Genomic DNA, 17,199 nt, shown 5'->3' with positions numbered 1-17,199 from the left:
CTAACCGCAAAATCTGTATTTTCCATATTTGGTTGGTGGCCTCGAGATCCATACATGTCCTGTTTGTGGTTGGATTATCGTGAAAACCTGATTATCAAGCATCCATATGTGTGGGCTGTTTTGTTTTTTGCTTTAGCATTGGGCATTTCCCTAAGTCCACCTCTTTTCAGAGACTGGTCATTCGCTTTTTGCGCACTTTGTCAGAAAAGCACAGAAACACATTTTTTTTTAAAAAAATTCCATGCATGAGCAGGTTTGTGGATGTGCTATTGGGTGGGAAGGAGACAAGGGGCTTGGCATATAACGGGGGAATGCCCATAGACCGCCTATTGCAGCAAAGTTTGTGGCATTGTGCCCAAGTGCACAGACATTCATGAGATTGATTATTAGTTTAGCAAAGCATGTTGGTCTTTCAGTGGTATTTCTAATGTGGATTTGTGAATGCGAAAATCCGTTCTACCTTGCAACGTCATATGGACGACAGTGAACTCATGAGAACACAAAGCTATAACATTGCAGATTATAGTCATATGGATGGGCTCAAAGTGCACAGAGGCTTTCTCTGGGCTCCAAAACAGGGTACTTGGGAGCAAATATGGTGATTAGCCCCACCTACAGACCAGGCTTGGTACACTTGTGCACGCAAGACTCCATAGAAAGATTTAATTGAGATGCTGAAATAGGGTTTTAATTTTTTTTGGTCAAACCAGATCTGATATTCCAATAGGTGAAGGGTGGCCACGTGTCCTCCTTTACAGAGGACAGTCCTCTATTTGATGGACTTTCTAATCCAAGTCCAGATTAAAGATCAAGCACCCTAAGAAGGGAGAGTTGTCCAACAACACCTGGAAAACAGTCTGAGCAAACACAGAGGTCATCTGGTTATAGTTCCCAACTATGGTGAGAGGCTTTGCATTTTGATTTCTAAATTTGCATATATTGCATATATATATTGTATGGAAATCTGTGTCCACTTTAGTCCTCTAAATCAGATCATATTCCGTCTTGCAATTTGTTGAGTTGCTGATAACATTAAACCATTACATCTTCCAGTTCTCAGAACGGACATTTACAGTTTCAGCCAATGGACCCTTTACCGCAGGGGTGGGGAACCTCTGGCTTGTGGGCCACTTCTCCCAAATTGTACCCACTTGCCCCAAATCTAACATCATATAGGATGTCAGGTGAGGGACATGTGGAGATGTGACTTCCAGGGCACAATCAGAAGTCTTAAAGTCTTTGCTTGCTACCTGAGATCCTTAATGGTTCAAGATAATTGGTTAGGGTGATGGGAAAGTTCTCATCTGGATCAGAATAGTCCGATCAGAACAGGCACAGCTCTGTTAATTTCAGTGACATCCCAAATCCTAAATAGATGAAATAGAGTGAAAGTTCATTGGAACATAGGAAGCTGCAGTATACTGAGTCAGTTGGGACATCTGATTGTACACCCTGTACCAATTTGTTATTTTCAGCAAGCAAGTAGAGGCCTATAGCAAGATATTGTAGCCTTATGTTAAGCATAGATTCAATATGTATTTGCTAGTGAACCTGAAGGCTTGTATTCCCCTTTTCAGGCCCCTGCATTCCATAATCATCTGAAAACTTAAGCTAGGAAAGGGCATGATGACCTGCCCAGTATAATACTGGGAATGTACCTTGTTAGTAGAGAGGCATCAAAGGAGCCCAATTAGGGATATATTCAAGAATATGTTATGAGCAAGGTGTTTTATAGTTGGCTTAAGCCTAGGTTATATTATCAAAGTAGGTCAATAAATCAAGGGATGGCTAATGAGCAGTTGCTTGACAGATGGACGAGTCAAAGGACGGTCAGAAGAAAGATAGTATGCAAACTGCTTGTTAGCAGAGATGGAAGTAAAGATACAGTCGACATATAGTTTGCCAAGGATGGGTGCCAGGGTGTTTCCATATAGTTTTCTAGCAATTAGTTGGCTTTTGAAGATGTTCTATGAGAAGGTCAAATAACCAATTATCGGTGTTATGCTGTAATGTTCAATGCATGAAAAATATCATTTGTGTATGTAATCCTGCCAATAATTGTATGTAATCATGCCAATGCCACATGCTAGCTTCAATACTATAAAAGTGTTGCGTGTGCCCAATGGGGTGTTCAGTCTGACACGAGCTACTGCAGAGCTGTGTGGCTGTTCCACTTTTATTGGGCTACTTGGCTGAATGCTGTAAGTTACTCAATAAATTTTAACTCTTTGTAAGCAAATCTCTTGTCTGCATCTCATCTCTGGTAATCCAAAACAACCTGAAGTAATACACTGATTTAACTCAATATTGTCTAGACTTACTGGCAGCTGTCAGACAAGGATCTTTTCCAGCCCTATGTGGACATGCTAGGGATTGAACCTGGGACTTTCTGCATCCAAAGCATGCACTCTACCATTGAGCTATGGCCCTTACCCAAGTCCCTTAAGTCAGGGACCTGTTCTCTTGTACTCTGTAAAGTGTCATGCACCATGTGCTGATGCTGTTAAACATACAAATAAATAATGGAGATGATCAATAAGAAAAGGTAATACATGGGAAAAGAATTTCTCCTTGATTCTTTGTTCATTTCTTTCTCATTCTCATCAGAAATACTGTACTTGTAAAGTGAGCACCAGGAACATAATTTTTTTTATAAAACTATAAAGAGAAAAGAAACATGAGCTAAATTACACTGGACACATTCTGCGAAGGATCCTTGGCATCTTAGAGAGCACTTCAAATTCAGTTTTAAATTTAGAGAGCTGTAGAGTCAGACTGACCTAAACTGATTCTGCCAGGGTCTTGTATAAGTGTATAAATGATTTGGCTATTAATTTACAAGTAGATCTATTTTTTACCCTTTAAAACATTAATCTCTGATATGGAATAGCTAGTAAATAGGAATGGCATATTTTGGCATTCATTTATCTCATCAGCATTTAGAAGTGTGGGTATGTCTGTGCGTGTGAAGTTGGACTTACACTACCAAGAAGTCTGCTCTGCTTCCTCCCTGACGGTTATATATAGTATTTTATGTATTTTAATTGTATTTTATGTATTTTAATGTTTTTGTGATTTTATTGTTTACAGTTTTATTATGTACATGTTTGATTTTATTTTTGTAATTTTATTTTTATTTTTTGTAAACCGCCCTGAGTGCCCTGGAAGGGCTGGATAGAAATAAATAAATAAATAAATACCATAATTTATTAAAATAGGTTTTGTTAATAGTAAAAACACTTCCATGTTTTCCATGATTAATAAATGCAAATAACTCAAGGCTTAGTGAATTAGAAGAGACTAAGGGTGCTCCCAGATGGGTGTTTATTGTGGATCAGTTCTCTTCATGCATGCAAGTTGTTGTTGGAATCAAAATTCCAGCCTATGTTTCCAGTCTATATTTCTGGCTGTTATCCTGGCTAACTTCTAAGTGTCACTGAAATTGGGATGTGCCACTGAAGTGTTCATCTCCAAGGTGCACCATTCCTGAGTGATTGGAGCCTATTTACTGTTGATTTTCAACAGTCTTATTATTATGTAGTGATGTTCAGCCAATGACATGCAGCTCCATAGGTGATATGATGCATAAAAGAGAGATACGTTGACATATTGTCAGGACGTTCAGAGCTAGCATACCACAGTTGTTGAAAGAAGAAGCTGTGAGCCAATATGTGCCAGATTCACATGTTACTTTGGCCAGGAATTCACTGAGTGGTCTTAAGCAAGCCACTCTCTCTCCCATCCCCATCAGTAATATGGGTGTAACATTGCCATTGCCCAGAGGTGCCATCAAGGTAGAAGTAAGATCATAAGTCCAAAGTCCATTTTATAGTGCTGTTGTAAGTATTACAGAGATCATAGACATGAAGAACTAGATAAATGCAAACTTTTATTTTAAAAGCCACTGGACACCTCCCTGATGAAAACATAGTATTACTATGTGAGCAAGGGCTTCCCCCTTGTAGCCCCAGAAAGAATCAGTTCCATAGCCTTATGCCTCTGAGCGCATAAAGAATGTGAAGCTTCTATCTCTAGTAAAGCAAAGAGGGAAGACTTTGACCTCAACCCACTCACAGAATGCTACGCATCTTTTAATGCCTGCGTTGCGATTTTGGTTCTATGTGGGTAGGTTTCCCAGACAGATATTTTTCTTTTAGAGCAGGAATAGGGGAATCTATGACTCTCCAGACATTGTTGGACTCTATTTTATTTATTTAAAGCATTTATATGCTGCCTAATCATTTGCATTTCTAAGCACTATACATAAAAACAATGCATACTGAAAATGAAACAATAAAATCATCATAAAACTAAACTCCGATCAGCCCAAGCCAGGATGGCCAATGGTCAGGGATGATAGAAGTTGGAATCCTGCAACATCTGGTCACAGGTTCCCTATTCCTGTTTTAGAGGCTGTGCCCCCACCTAATTTAAGGACCTGTGCACATCATTGAGGATGATTGTGCGACTATACCATTCCTTGTGCCGATTACGAAGAGGGCTGTTTCTGATCTAACGGTCTTCTATCCTAGCACAATATGATGACAGCCGAGAGGCCTCTGCACCATCAAAGGGGCCTCTGAAGAGGATCATCTTATTTTGATCCAGAAGTAGTACATATTGGATGAGAAGCACTGCAGATCTTGAATACTGACTTGGCTCCAGTCTCCTAGTAGCTTGAGCCACAGGCTGAAAAAGGTGGCCATTGCTGAAAGTATTTCACCTGCCCAAGAATGAAAATGTGGGCCATTTTGCCATAGTGGCCTATGTGGTGGGACAGAGCCGCCTTTCCAATGCCAGTGTTGTTGTGGCTTACCTTGATGGGGCTGGGGAGGTTGGGGCTACAGGAGTGTACTGGTGGAGTCAATCTGGCACTATTGCCATTTACTGATGGTATGCAATTCTTGAGATGACCTGGTGATTTTCAGAAATTGCTGAGTTGTGAGGTAGTGAATGTTGGACACATTATAAGTAGGCTTCAGTTTAAATCTTCTTGTAAATGGCAGAAATAAATCTTTTACTGGCATATGATACAAATTAGGATTAAGTTTATCCAAGGCACTCAGATGCCTTTGAAAGTTGTTGATAGTGTCTGAATTTTCTGACATTTCCCATTGGCCTTCTACAATCAGTAAGGGTTGCCAGTAAATGTCAACACTGATTGAATTTCTGACATTTACTGCATTTCACTGGATGTGAAATCTAGGGGTGGGGGTGAATCTAGCATACATTTACCACTTTGAAAGATGATGTGTATAAATGAAGCCAGGTGTATAAATTTACAAGTGGAATAAAACCTCCTGGATAAAGTTACTGTTTCCCAGGGGACTGGTTTAGAAACAGAACGTACAACTAATCTGAAGAATAAAGCTAGAAATAAATCCACAATACCATTCACACTCAATTGTACATACCTGAAAAGGTAAAGTAATATATATTTATATATACATTTCCTAGGAACAGCCTATAATACCATCAAAAATTTCCTACCTGTGTAACCTTCTCCGTTACATTGTGTGTTCTGTCTTTCACTTTGGGTGCAATAATTGTTTTCTCTGAAGATGGAGGTGATGAACTTTTTTTTTCATTTTTGATATCAGAAAAGTTCAGAGTGAGCTGAGGAATCTTGTTGATGGTGCTGTATTTGTTGAGGTTTGAATCTGATGTAGATCCTAACAGGCTTGACTTGATATGGTTAAAAGGACCTAAAAATAGAAGTGGGGGGGGGGAGAGGACAAGGTCAGCATTATATAACTCCATGATGAGGTATCCATGAACTACAGAAAGCAGTACCTAACAGTGCAATCCTATACATGTCGACTCAGGTGTACGCCCCATTGAATTCAGTGGGGCTTACTCCCAGGTAAGTGGGTATTAGACTGCAGCCCCAAAGAGGCAATTCAGTTTCTGCAATGGAAAAGACTTAAGACTTTAGAAGCCCATGATTCTCAGTGTAGTCTGCAATAGTTGAACTGCTCCAAAGTAAATTTGAGCAGCATTTCTCAAATTCCTGTTGCAACTTGCGTGCTTGAACTGAGAAATACTGCTCACATTTACTTTGGAGCAGTTCAGATATTGCAGACTACACTGAGAATCATGAGCTTCTAAAGCCAGGAATACAGGAAGCCTTTTAGATGCAGTGTCAATCTAGAAGCATTTCGAGGTCCTTTACATGGAGTTTAGACAAAAATCATGGGGTCATAGCAATCATGATGCTGAATTACCTTCAGTAATCAGAGGTAGCGTGCCTCTGAATACTCATTGGTGGGGAACACAAGTGAGGAGAATGCTGTTGTGTTCATGTCCTGTTTGTGGTCAGCCACTGTGGAAAACAGGATGCTGGACCAGCTGGGCCTTGGTCTGATCCAGCAGGGCTTTTCTTACGCTCTTATGACTAATGCTGACAATCAGATTGAACAGACCCATTCTCCCATTCAGTGTGGAAACCAAGGAAACCTTGTTTACACGTCTATCCAATGAAAAAAAGTCTGATCTGGGATCGTTCAATGTCACCTGGAATGCATCATGGCAAAAACAGAGCTGTTGTACCAGATAGAGATGCACCAGGGAGACCCAGGTTCAAATTCCCCACCCTTCAACTATGATGCTCAAGAGTGACCTTGGGTCATTCTCCCTCTGTTAGCCTATCCTATCTCACAGGGTTGTTGTGAGGATAGAGGAAATGTGAGGGGAATTGTGACAGATAAAAACTTTCCTTATGCCTAGATGCCCAGATCAGGGAGAAAATCCAAATAGTTTATTGTGATCAGCATTTGTGCTCTCCAAACACCAACTGAATGGATCAGGATGCTTTTTCAAAACACATTTGGAGAGAATGTGTAGTATCCAATGCTGTTGCACCCCCCAAAGCAAGCTTTTCTAGAGGGATGGGATGCTCACCAAACATCACAAGTTATGTCATATGAGAGTGCAGTGAAAAGGAAGAATTGCTCAGAATCAAGCAAAGGAATCTTGCAATCCATTCACACAAGTGTCTTCTGCCTGATTTGGGGCAATTCTCCCCTCCCACTGCAGCCTAGGGATGTTAGAGATTTCCAATGAAAGTGGAAAAGGAAGCAGAAATTGCTGCAATTTTCATGTTTGTCTGTGGTCAGGAACAGAAATCAGTCAAGCAAATACGACTGGTATTTGTTCACATCATTTCTGGTTTTAAGTTTGCAAATGAGCCAGAGTTAATGATTTTTTGACATGCTCCCTTTACATTGAAATGAATGTAAGTTACATTAGTTACTTAAATAGTTACACAACTTATGTAACTTACATTAAAAAGAGGACAGCGAGATTAATAACATAATATTTGCTGCACTGCAGTGAAACGGAAACAGCACTGATTGCAATGAACACAGGGAGGAATGGAAACTGCTGCCTTCTTACATCCCCACCACAGCCCCATATGATGCAACCCATGCTGTTTGGTAGGTGTTTCCACCCCTGCACCTCAATGCTCCAGAGAGGCTTTTTTTGGGGTGTGTGTGTCAGAGGGCTACAGTGAGGAAGAGGGGAAGGGAAGGATGTGTTGTTTGAGCAGCCTTCCATTCAAGCAATACGTGACCGAATGAAATGGGTCTCTTTTGGCTCTTTGTGCTATGCTTGTGTGTAGCACAAGAAAGGGGAGGGTACACACTAGTGCTTTAAGTCTATTTTCCATAAAAGTATGCAAAATGTTATTTACAGATATTTAGATTATGTCCTGTTGGAGCAAGTAACAATAGTTTAAAGACACAACACATATAAAAGCACAATATCAAGCACTGTAAAATCAGCACCCACTTACAAATATTATTTCACTCACAAAAAGGCACCATACTACATCTAAACCACTGCTGACGGGCACAAGAAGCAAATGTGTGGACATCATCAATTAGTAACAACGTGTTGCTTACAGACCTTTGGTCATGCACACCATGCACTTTCAACAGGAGACATTTTACCCAGTACACAAACTGTCTGCAACATGCATGAAATCGTGAAGAGGACTAAAAGTGCAAAAGCCCTCTTTCTCCCCTCCCTCGTTTCCCATATGTAGGCTCCAAATATCATTGTTGGATTCAGCTGAGTGATGTTTTTGTCCCAGAAGGATTTTTTTCTAGGTGGTTCAAGGAAAAATAAAGAATTAGATCCAAATTGTTTACACAGATGTAGAAAAGGCTCTGTTTGATTGTCTTTTAGGTGCATTGTCCTTGTGTAAAGGACCATTGACAGAATGTAACAAATGTGATTAAGAATGTTCTCTGTGTAAAATTGCAAATGAAATTCATGCATGCACATTTGAAGACTACAGTAAGCTTAAACCATACCCCCTGCCATCCAGGAGCGTGAAACTAGTTTTAAGGAGACAAAAGAGGAATAAGTGAAGAACACTGCAAAGGTCCAGATTATTAGTTAATTTTCTTGATGTGTCAAAGGTAAAATGGAATTAGATTTTAAAATGTATCATTGCTATTATTGATCATTATAAGTCCAATTTTTTGTATTTTTGCAAGTTCGTCTCTTGGAAGCTTTGGTGTTTATTTTGCCTACATAGGATTGGTAGCATACAAAGTTTACTTCCTTCTGTAAATGGGCAGCCAAGGCTAAGTACATTTAAGCCCCACTGATTTCAATGGGGGAACATTAAGCACGTTTCACTCTCCAGCTGAAATCAAATGGAACTTAAAAGCGATTAACTGAATTGTGCTGATTTAAAAGAGCATATTCATGCTTCACCCAATCCTTCATAGCTTCTCTTGATGACTACTTGTAATGATATTGTGGTGAGAGCAAAGGAAATTGTGATGCATTCACCAAGCGAGATTTCAGTCATGTGCCCAGCCCAGGAGAGATCAGCATGAGAATGTTGCATTTGTACATTTCATATAGCAGGCAAGTTAACATGCCAAAGAATAGGGCTCTGAAAGCACTGGACAATACATTGCATTTGTTTACATTACCTTTGACATTACGGCCATTGTCTGATATTCAGCATAATAAAGAAAAGCAGAGGGGAAAAACAATAAACTCTATATCCAAAGACTCAAGAGTAGTTGTTTTAAAAGAGTTTATTTTTTAATTAAACTATTAATCCAATATATATAAAAGGGTCCCATTTTTATTTTGTTGAACCAGCTGATGCGTGAGATCCAAACATCCCTGAGGGTATGGGTATAAAGTACTTGTGCTTAGCCACAGAAGGAGGGGCAAGAGTTCCTCCAGATGGGAATCCCTCCTATCTTGCAGAGTGCCATCGTGGAAGGCCCCCAATTCTGGGAGAGTCTTCCAAGGGGATATTGGAAGTTGCTGCTTGAAACAGGGATCCAGACCTCATTTATAGCAAACTGACAATGGGCATGATCTAGCTAAAGTTATGCACATTTAACAGCCATACTCTAATAATTTTAGGATCTATCTAATCAGCAGACTACTTTAATGTATACCACATCATGTGTTATAGAATATTATATAATGTGTTATAGTAGTGTGTTATAAGTGGGGCTGTTTTTGATGACTGTTTGGAAACAATGGTTAGTTCAAAATATGGCTGCCAATGGGAACTGGGAGAGGGGAACCCAACTTAGTGGTGCTTAAGCAACTGCACAGTCTCCCTGTTTGTTTCCAGGTACAATTTCAAGTTTTTTAATATCCCACATTGTTTGGGCCACTGGGTACACCAACTGCAGCATGAGTCTGCCTGCGCACCAGATAATCTTTGGAGGCCTTCTTTCTCCTCCAAGATGAGGAGGGTGGCAACTGGAGGAAGGGCTATCCCATTTGTGGTACCCTGTCTATGGAATGTTCTTCCAAGGAGGCTCAGCTGGCACCCTTTCATTGCCAGAGTGAAGTGTTCATGTCATAGGACGACCACTTACACATTACTGAAACAGAGGAGATGCATCACCATGAAAGAGGACCAAAGAGGATATAGATGTCCATAAAGTTCATGTATGCTAATCTGTATATGTAGTTGCAAATTTCTAAATTGTTATAGTAATTCAAAAAGAAATATAGTACTTAAGACAGTGACCAGGTGACTTGTGTGCCTGCTCATTCTGTTGTACAGGTGCTAAGTGCTGATGGGCAACTTCTAGGCCCCTTCCTAGAGTTCTTTATCTTTAAACTGGACTTGGGCCAAACAGCCTTTCCAGTCGAGAATGCCTTCCAACTGAGGACTGCCCACTCTACAGTGGGGCACATTGCCATGCTACCACCTCAGACAGCTGATTTATTATTCCTGCCTGGGAGTGGGAGAGCTTCTTGTGGGATTTTCTGCCTCAGGTGCCAAAATATCTTGTCTAGCCATAGACACAATCTTCCTCGACCTGGATATGGAGGAAATGGGTGCCATTTGCTCCTCCAGCTCAGCAAAATGTCAGGGGCCAGCCCTGACTGACTTTGAAAGTATTTCAGCACCAGGCAGAAATCTTTTTATTTTTCCAGGCTTCCTGTTATATGATGATGATGATGATGATAATGATGATGATGATGATGATGATGTTTTAAATCCACTGTGGAATTGTTTTAAGTGTTGTTTTATTCTGCTTTTTATTTCCTGTGTTTCTTTTGCTGTCTGTTCCAGTGTGATTTATCGAAGTTGAAAAGAAATTATTTTTTAAAACCTGAATGATGGCTTAATTTTAGGAAACATTATGGGCCAAGTCAGTTGAAGAGGTAGTCTGACTTTATTGTGTTTAGATGAAGCTGAGTAATAATGTAAACCATAATTTGTAGTAATCTCATTTGATAGTTTGTCAGTTTAAAAGTGTTGATTTTTTAAAAGAAATTGTACCTTCACTCGCATGCCGGTCCCGAAACACATTCTTGGGATGGATGTTAAACCCTTCTATGTTGTGTACTGAGGATGCTCTCCGTATACTGCAAATACTTTCCTTCGACTGAGCGTGTGTTAGTGCTGTACTTGAATGTAGCATTTCTGGGTACAGGCGATCCCACTGCCGTTTTGGAGATGAATGATCAAGGGGTCCTGATATATTCACTGGAGGCGAACATGTGCTTGGCTGAATAAGTGCCTTGGTGTCATCTGCTTCAGAAGGGCTGCAGCTTTCTTTCGTCGGGGACTTGAAGTGCTTCATTGCCATCGAGTCATTGCTGCGTTTTGATGAATCAACTATCACTGCATCGGGATCTTCCTGTGGCAAGGACTGCTTTCGGTATGTTAAAAGACTTAGCCCAGGTATCTTGAACCCAAAAAGTTTGCCTAAGCAGAAAAGAAAAAGACCAGATTTTTTTAAAAATACAACAAATTGCTGAAATCACTTAAACTCAATGATATGATCAGTATGTCAGAAGAGGATCAGCACAGATGTCACAATCCGCAGGGGAATATTTTCATGTTATGCACACATACACACAGTCTTCTTTTACAGAAGGCTGCAGATGCAAAGCCCCCCCCCCACACCGTTCATTAAACACTTCCTGAGTTCTGAAAGCATTGGGGGACTGGGTGTAAGAGCAGCTTAAAAATACGATCAGTCACCAAAATATATTTTCTGAGGAGTAGAGGGAACCTTTGCTTGTATTTTAACAAAACAGTATCCACCATAAAGAAATGACTTAATACACAACTAATGGCATGAGCAGTTCAATAAAGCGATGCCTCTCTGAAAAAAAGCAAACCAAGATGCATAATTGCTATCCTAATTTGCTGGTCATATTCGTAAATGAACAATGTGGGTCTGTGCCCCTACTAACTCTCTACAGAGAATTCCTATACATGCCTTCTCAGAAGTAAGTCTCGTTGACTTCAGTGGGACTTACTCTCAGACAAATGCATGCTGGATTGCAGCTTTTATTAATGTGGAGCTTCTAGAAAAGACAACCAATAATGTACTACATATGAATTCTAATTCATTTTCTCCCCCACCAGAATTGTTGCATTTATGCCCTGATCCAGAAACTTTAGTGCATGACTGGGAACTCTGCAATTCTCAGGATGCCTTTCATGAGGAGGGACAGACACATTCTCTTAAATGTGCAATGGGGCTGAGCATGTGGAACATTTCCCAAAACAGAAGAGCACTGCTTCCCCCCAAGCTATGGGAAGGGCTGCAGCTTAGTGGTAGATAGGGATGGGATTCGTTGGCTGGTGCTGATTCGAAAGGATTCCAGGCTGGTATCAATTGGAGTTCTTTCTTTGTCTGCAAGTCACTGCTTTTACCAATCCATCCCCCCCGGAAAAAATATTGATGTTAATATATTTTTAAAGAAAATATTGATATTTTGAAAGGAAAATATTTTGAAAGGAAATATCAATAAAATATCAATGTTAATATCAATATTTTTGACATGGATCTTTTTTTATTTTCTGTTTCTGAAAATAGCCACAGAAAATCACTATATAAAAATTTGATCTGCAACGAAAGTGAATAAGTGAATTAATGGAAAATTCGGTACCAAATCCCAATTGAATGGAACACTAGCACAATCCCTAGCGGTAAAGCATCTGCCTTGCATGCTGAAGGTCCTGGGTTCAATCCCTGGCATCTCCAGGTAGAGCTGGAAGAGATTCCTGTCTGAAACCTTGGAGAGCCGCTGCCAGTCTGTGTGGACAATACTGAGCTAGATGGACCACTGGTCTGACTTGGTATAAAACAGCTTCCTGCGTTCCTAGATTTTCCTTAGCATGTTGTCCAAACTGGGACTTGTGGTTAAGCTCACTAACCAAAAGCTGTAGCCAAGATTTGCTGTGTGAAAAGCTATACTTAATTATGCTGCTCGCCAAGGTTTCTGAAATTCTGAAGAAAGAATCCCAGAATTATAAGCTTGATTAAGAAAAGATCAGCTCTGATAATGGAAGGAATAATCTACTGTTTATGAGGATTTATTGTCAACCATCTTAATTTGAAATTGATCTTTAGTCTGATTTATCTACTGATAATTCAATGAAGTTGTGTTGAAATGTTACGTCACCAGTTGAAACAAATTACAATAATTCAGAAAAAGAAGGGGGATTTCTGTTCAACTGCAAAATCTCTTGAACTTAAATAAAAATATTTAAATAAGGTACAAGTAAAATATTGCAGAGAGCCAGTGTGACTTAGTGGTTAGAGTGTTGAACTATGACCTGGGAGCCCAGGATTCGAATCCCCACACAGCCATGAAGCTCACTGGGTGACCTTGGGCCAGTCACTGCCTCTCAGCCTCAGAGGAAGGCAATGGTAAACCCCCTCTGCATACCGCTTATCATGAAAACCCTATTCATAGGGTCACCATAAGTCGGAATCGACTTGAAGGCAGTACATTTACATTAATATATTGCAAGGAATTTCTCTATGTGCAATACATAAGAGGTTTTCAAGCAATCCTTCACACGTTCATGGCTATTTTAATGATTTTTTAATGTTATCATGTCTTTATATGTCGTAAGCCACCTTGATGTACTTTTATGAAAAGTGCAGTTTATAAATTTGTTAATAAATAAATAATAAATAAAAATAATCACAGTGCGTAGAAATAGTGTGCTGGCCAGAGACAGAGGCATTCCTCTATCACACACACACGCGCGCACACACACACACACACAGCGCATAGTAGAAAATTGTTGGAGACGTCAGTCTTTAAATCTGTTCCCATAGATCCAATCACATGTATCTTGGGAGCTGTTTAGAAAGCTTTTGCCTAACATCTAATGTATGCTTGACAAAACTGGCTACAGCTAAACATTAGTAAAGTACATCAAGTCATTGCGTAGGTTTTGTAATGCATGTGAAATTGAGTTATAAAACAGTCTGTAAATCAAGTGGGCAAGCTAATTACATCACAGCTCAAACAATTGCTATAGTTCTTTGTTTATGATGTATTGCATGCCCACAAAGTAGGATCATTCATGGAATTTCCTTGCATTCTTGCAATGGAAAATGTAGAAAGTTCCCTCCCCACCCTATTGCTGTTCTAGTTTTGTAATATTCATGGTGGTGCAGATGGGCTTTTGTGCTTCACTAGGTTAATACAACCATGATAGGTTGAATTGCTAATTTAGCCCTGTTAGTTTAGTTGGAAAGGTTACACATTGAGAATGTTGCTCACTTGTAATACATTCAGGCGTGAAATGGAAAACCTAGATGAGTAGCTCCTTGGCCAGTCTTTTTTAAAATGGAAAAGAAACTTCCAAGGTTCTGGTTTGTTTTAATTGAACAATCTTTTCACAGGTGGTTCCTTTGTAATGTAGACAATGAATACCTCACCAAAGACTTCTGAGGAAGCTTAGCAGTCATGGAATAAGAGGAGAGGTCCTCTTGTGGATAAGGGATTGGTTAAGAAGCAGAAAGCAGAGAGTAGGAATAAATGGACAGTTCTCCCAATGGAGGGTTGTAGAAAGTGGACTCCCTCAAGGATCGGTATTGGGACCTGTACTTTTCAACTTGTTCATTAATGACCTAGAATTAGGAGTGAGCAGTGAAGTGGCCAAGTTTGCTGACGATACTAAATTGTTCAGGGTTGTTAAAACAAAAAAGGATTGCGAAGAGCTCCAAAAAGACCTCTCCAAACTGAGTGAATGGGCGGAAAAATGGCAAATGCAATTCAATAGAAACAAGTGTAAAATTATGCATATTGGAGCAAAAAATCTTAATTTCACATATACTCTCATGGGGTCTGAACTGGCGGTGACCGACCAGGAGAGGGACCTCGGGGTTGTAGTGGACAGCACGATGAAAATGTCGACCCAGTGTGCAGCAGCTGTGAAAAAGGCAAATTCCATGCTAGGGATAATTAGGAAAGGTATTGAAAATAAAACAGCCGATATTATAATGCCGTTGTGTAAATCTATGGTGCGGCCGCATTTGGAATACTGTGTACAGTTCTGGTCACCTCATCTCAAAAAGGATATTATAGAGTTGGAAAAGGTTCAGAAGAGGGCAACCAGAATGATCAAGGGGATGGAGCGACTCCCTTACGAGGAAATTGTTGCAGCGTTTGGGGCTTTTTAGTTTAGAGAAAAGGCGGGTCAGAGGAGACATGATAGAAGTGTATAAAATTATGCATGGCATTGAGAAAGTGGATGGAGAAAAGTTCTTCTCCCTCTCTCATAATACTAGAACTCGTGGACATTCAAAGAAGCTGAATGTTGGAAGATTCAGGACAGACAAAAGGAAGTACTTCTTTACTCAGTGCATAGTTAAACTATGGAATTTGCTCCCACAAGATGCAGTAATGGCCACCAGCTTGGATGGCTTTAAAAGAAGATTAGACAAATTCATGGAGGACAGGGCTATCGATGGCTACTAGCCATGATGGCTGTGCTCTGCCACCGTAGTCAGAGGCAGCATGCTTCTGAAAACCAGTTGCCGGAAGCCTCAGGAGGGGAGAGTGTTCTTGCACTCGGGTCCTGCTTGCGGGCTTCCCCCAGGCACCTGGTTGGCCACTGTGAGAACAGGATGCTGGACTAGATGGGCCACTGGCCTGATCCAGCAGGCTCTTCTTATGTTCTTATGTTAATGAGCATCTTGATTGTCTCTCTCCTTTTTAAAATCTTCTCTATTACAGAGCCCACTTACAATTTGGATGAACTATGCCTACAGTCTGACCTTATTCACTGTATTTATTTATTTACATTATTTATATTAGATATGCATTTGGTACCACTGGTTAATTCTGTAATTGTGGGCTGCTTTTTTTCTGCATTTTTTGTCCTTATTGTTTTTTTTTTTTTATCTTGTACGGTGCCCAGAGAATTTCTGTCATAGGGTGGCCTATAAATAGTATAAACAAACCAACAAGCAAGCAAGCAAGCAAACAAACAAACAGTATTGCAGAAAGTGCTCATGAAAATAAAATAATAACAATAATATTTATTGTCTGCCCTTCAACAACAACAACAGCCTGCCCTGGTCCCAGGGTGAATTACAGAAATTTAAAACACAGTATTAAAAACCATCAAAACACATTTCAATCATAAGGAAAGCATACAATGAGGGGAGAGAGACTCTGTTGCCATCAGGGGAGGCTGTTTCCACCTGCCTTGCCCCACCCTCCAGCCTTCAAAAGGGAGCTGCCTCAAGAGAAGAACTATGAGGGGAGAGAGACTCTGTTGCCATCAAGGGAGGCTGTTTCCACCTGCCTTGCCCCACCCTCCAGCCTTCAAAAGGGAGCTGCCTCAAGAGAAGGACAATGAGGGGAGAGAGACTCTGTTGCCATCAAGGGAGGCTGTTTCCACCTGCCTTGCCCCACCCTCCAGCCTTCAAAAGGGAGCTGTCTCAAGAGAAGGACAATGAGGGGAGAGAGACTCTGTTGCCATCAGGGGAGGCTGCTTCCACCTGCCTTGCCCCACCCTCCAGCCTTCAAAAGGGAGCTGCCTCAAGAGAAGAACTATGAGGGGAGAGAGACTCTGTTGCCATCAAGGGAGGCTGCTTCCACCTGCCTTGCCCCACCCTCCAGCCTTCAAAAGGGAGCTGCCTCAAGAGAAGGACAATGAGGGGAGAGAGACTCTGTTGCCATCAAGGGAGGCTATTTCCACCTGCCTTGCCCCACCCTCCAGCCTTCAAAAGGGAGCTGCCTCAAGAGAAGAACTATGAGGGGAGAGAGACTCTGTTGCCATCAAGGGAGGCTGCTTCCACCTGCCTTGCCCCACCCTCCAGCCTTCAAAAGGGAGCTGCCTCAAGAGAAGGACAATGAGGGGAGAGAGACTCTGTTGCCATCAGGGGAAGCTGTTTCCACCTGCCTTGCCCCACCCTCCAGCCTTCAAAAGGGAGCTGCCTCAAGAGAAGAACTATGAGGGGAGAGAGACTCTGTTGCCATCAAGGGAGGCTGTTTCCACCTGCCTTGCCCCACCCTCCAGCCTTCAAAAGGGAGCTGCCTCAAGAGAAGGACAATGAGGGGAGAGAGACTCTGTTGCCATCAGGGGAGGCTGCTTCCACCTGCCTTGCCCAACCCTCCAGCCTTCAAAAGGGAGCTGCCTCAAGAGAAGGACAATGAGGGGAGGCTGTTTCCACCTGCCTTGCCCCACCCTCCAGCCTTCAAAAGGGAGCTGCCTCAAGAGAAGGACAATGAGGGGAGAGAGACTCTGTTGCCATCAGGGGAGGCTGCTTCCACCTGCCTTGCCCCACCCTCCAGCCTTCAAAAGGGAGCTGCCTCAAGAGAAGAACTATGAGGGGAGAGAGACTCTGTTGCCATCAAGGGAGACTGTTTCCACCTGCCTTGCCCCACCCTCCAGCCTTCAAAAGGGAGCTGCCTCAAGAGAAGGACAAT

The 17,199-nt window shown here is 41.3% G+C and overlaps 1 protein-coding gene across 5 annotated transcripts in view; it reads right to left on the bottom strand.

Moving 5' to 3' along the window:
* The window catches only part of KCNH7 (potassium voltage-gated channel subfamily H member 7), a 466,148-nt gene that overhangs the window by 155,338 nt on the left and 293,611 nt on the right, over window positions 1-17,199 (bottom strand). For all 5 annotated transcript variants that reach the window (XM_061608627.1, XM_061608623.1, XM_061608624.1 and 2 more), the window contains 2 exons: window positions 10,784-11,212; window positions 5,491-5,705 (listed from right to left, as the gene is read on the bottom strand). In XM_061608627.1, coding sequence (XP_061464611.1) covers window positions 5,491-5,705; window positions 10,784-11,212 — 644 coding nt within the window. The remainder of the gene's footprint in view (window positions 1-5,490; window positions 5,706-10,783; window positions 11,213-17,199) is intronic.

The sequence above is a fragment of the Rhineura floridana genome, chromosome 2, assembly GCF_030035675.1.
Source record: "Rhineura floridana isolate rRhiFlo1 chromosome 2, rRhiFlo1.hap2, whole genome shotgun sequence".
Taxonomy (NCBI): Eukaryota; Metazoa; Chordata; class Lepidosauria; order Squamata; family Rhineuridae; genus Rhineura; species Rhineura floridana.
This window is presented reverse-complemented; position numbering and strand designations above follow the sequence as displayed.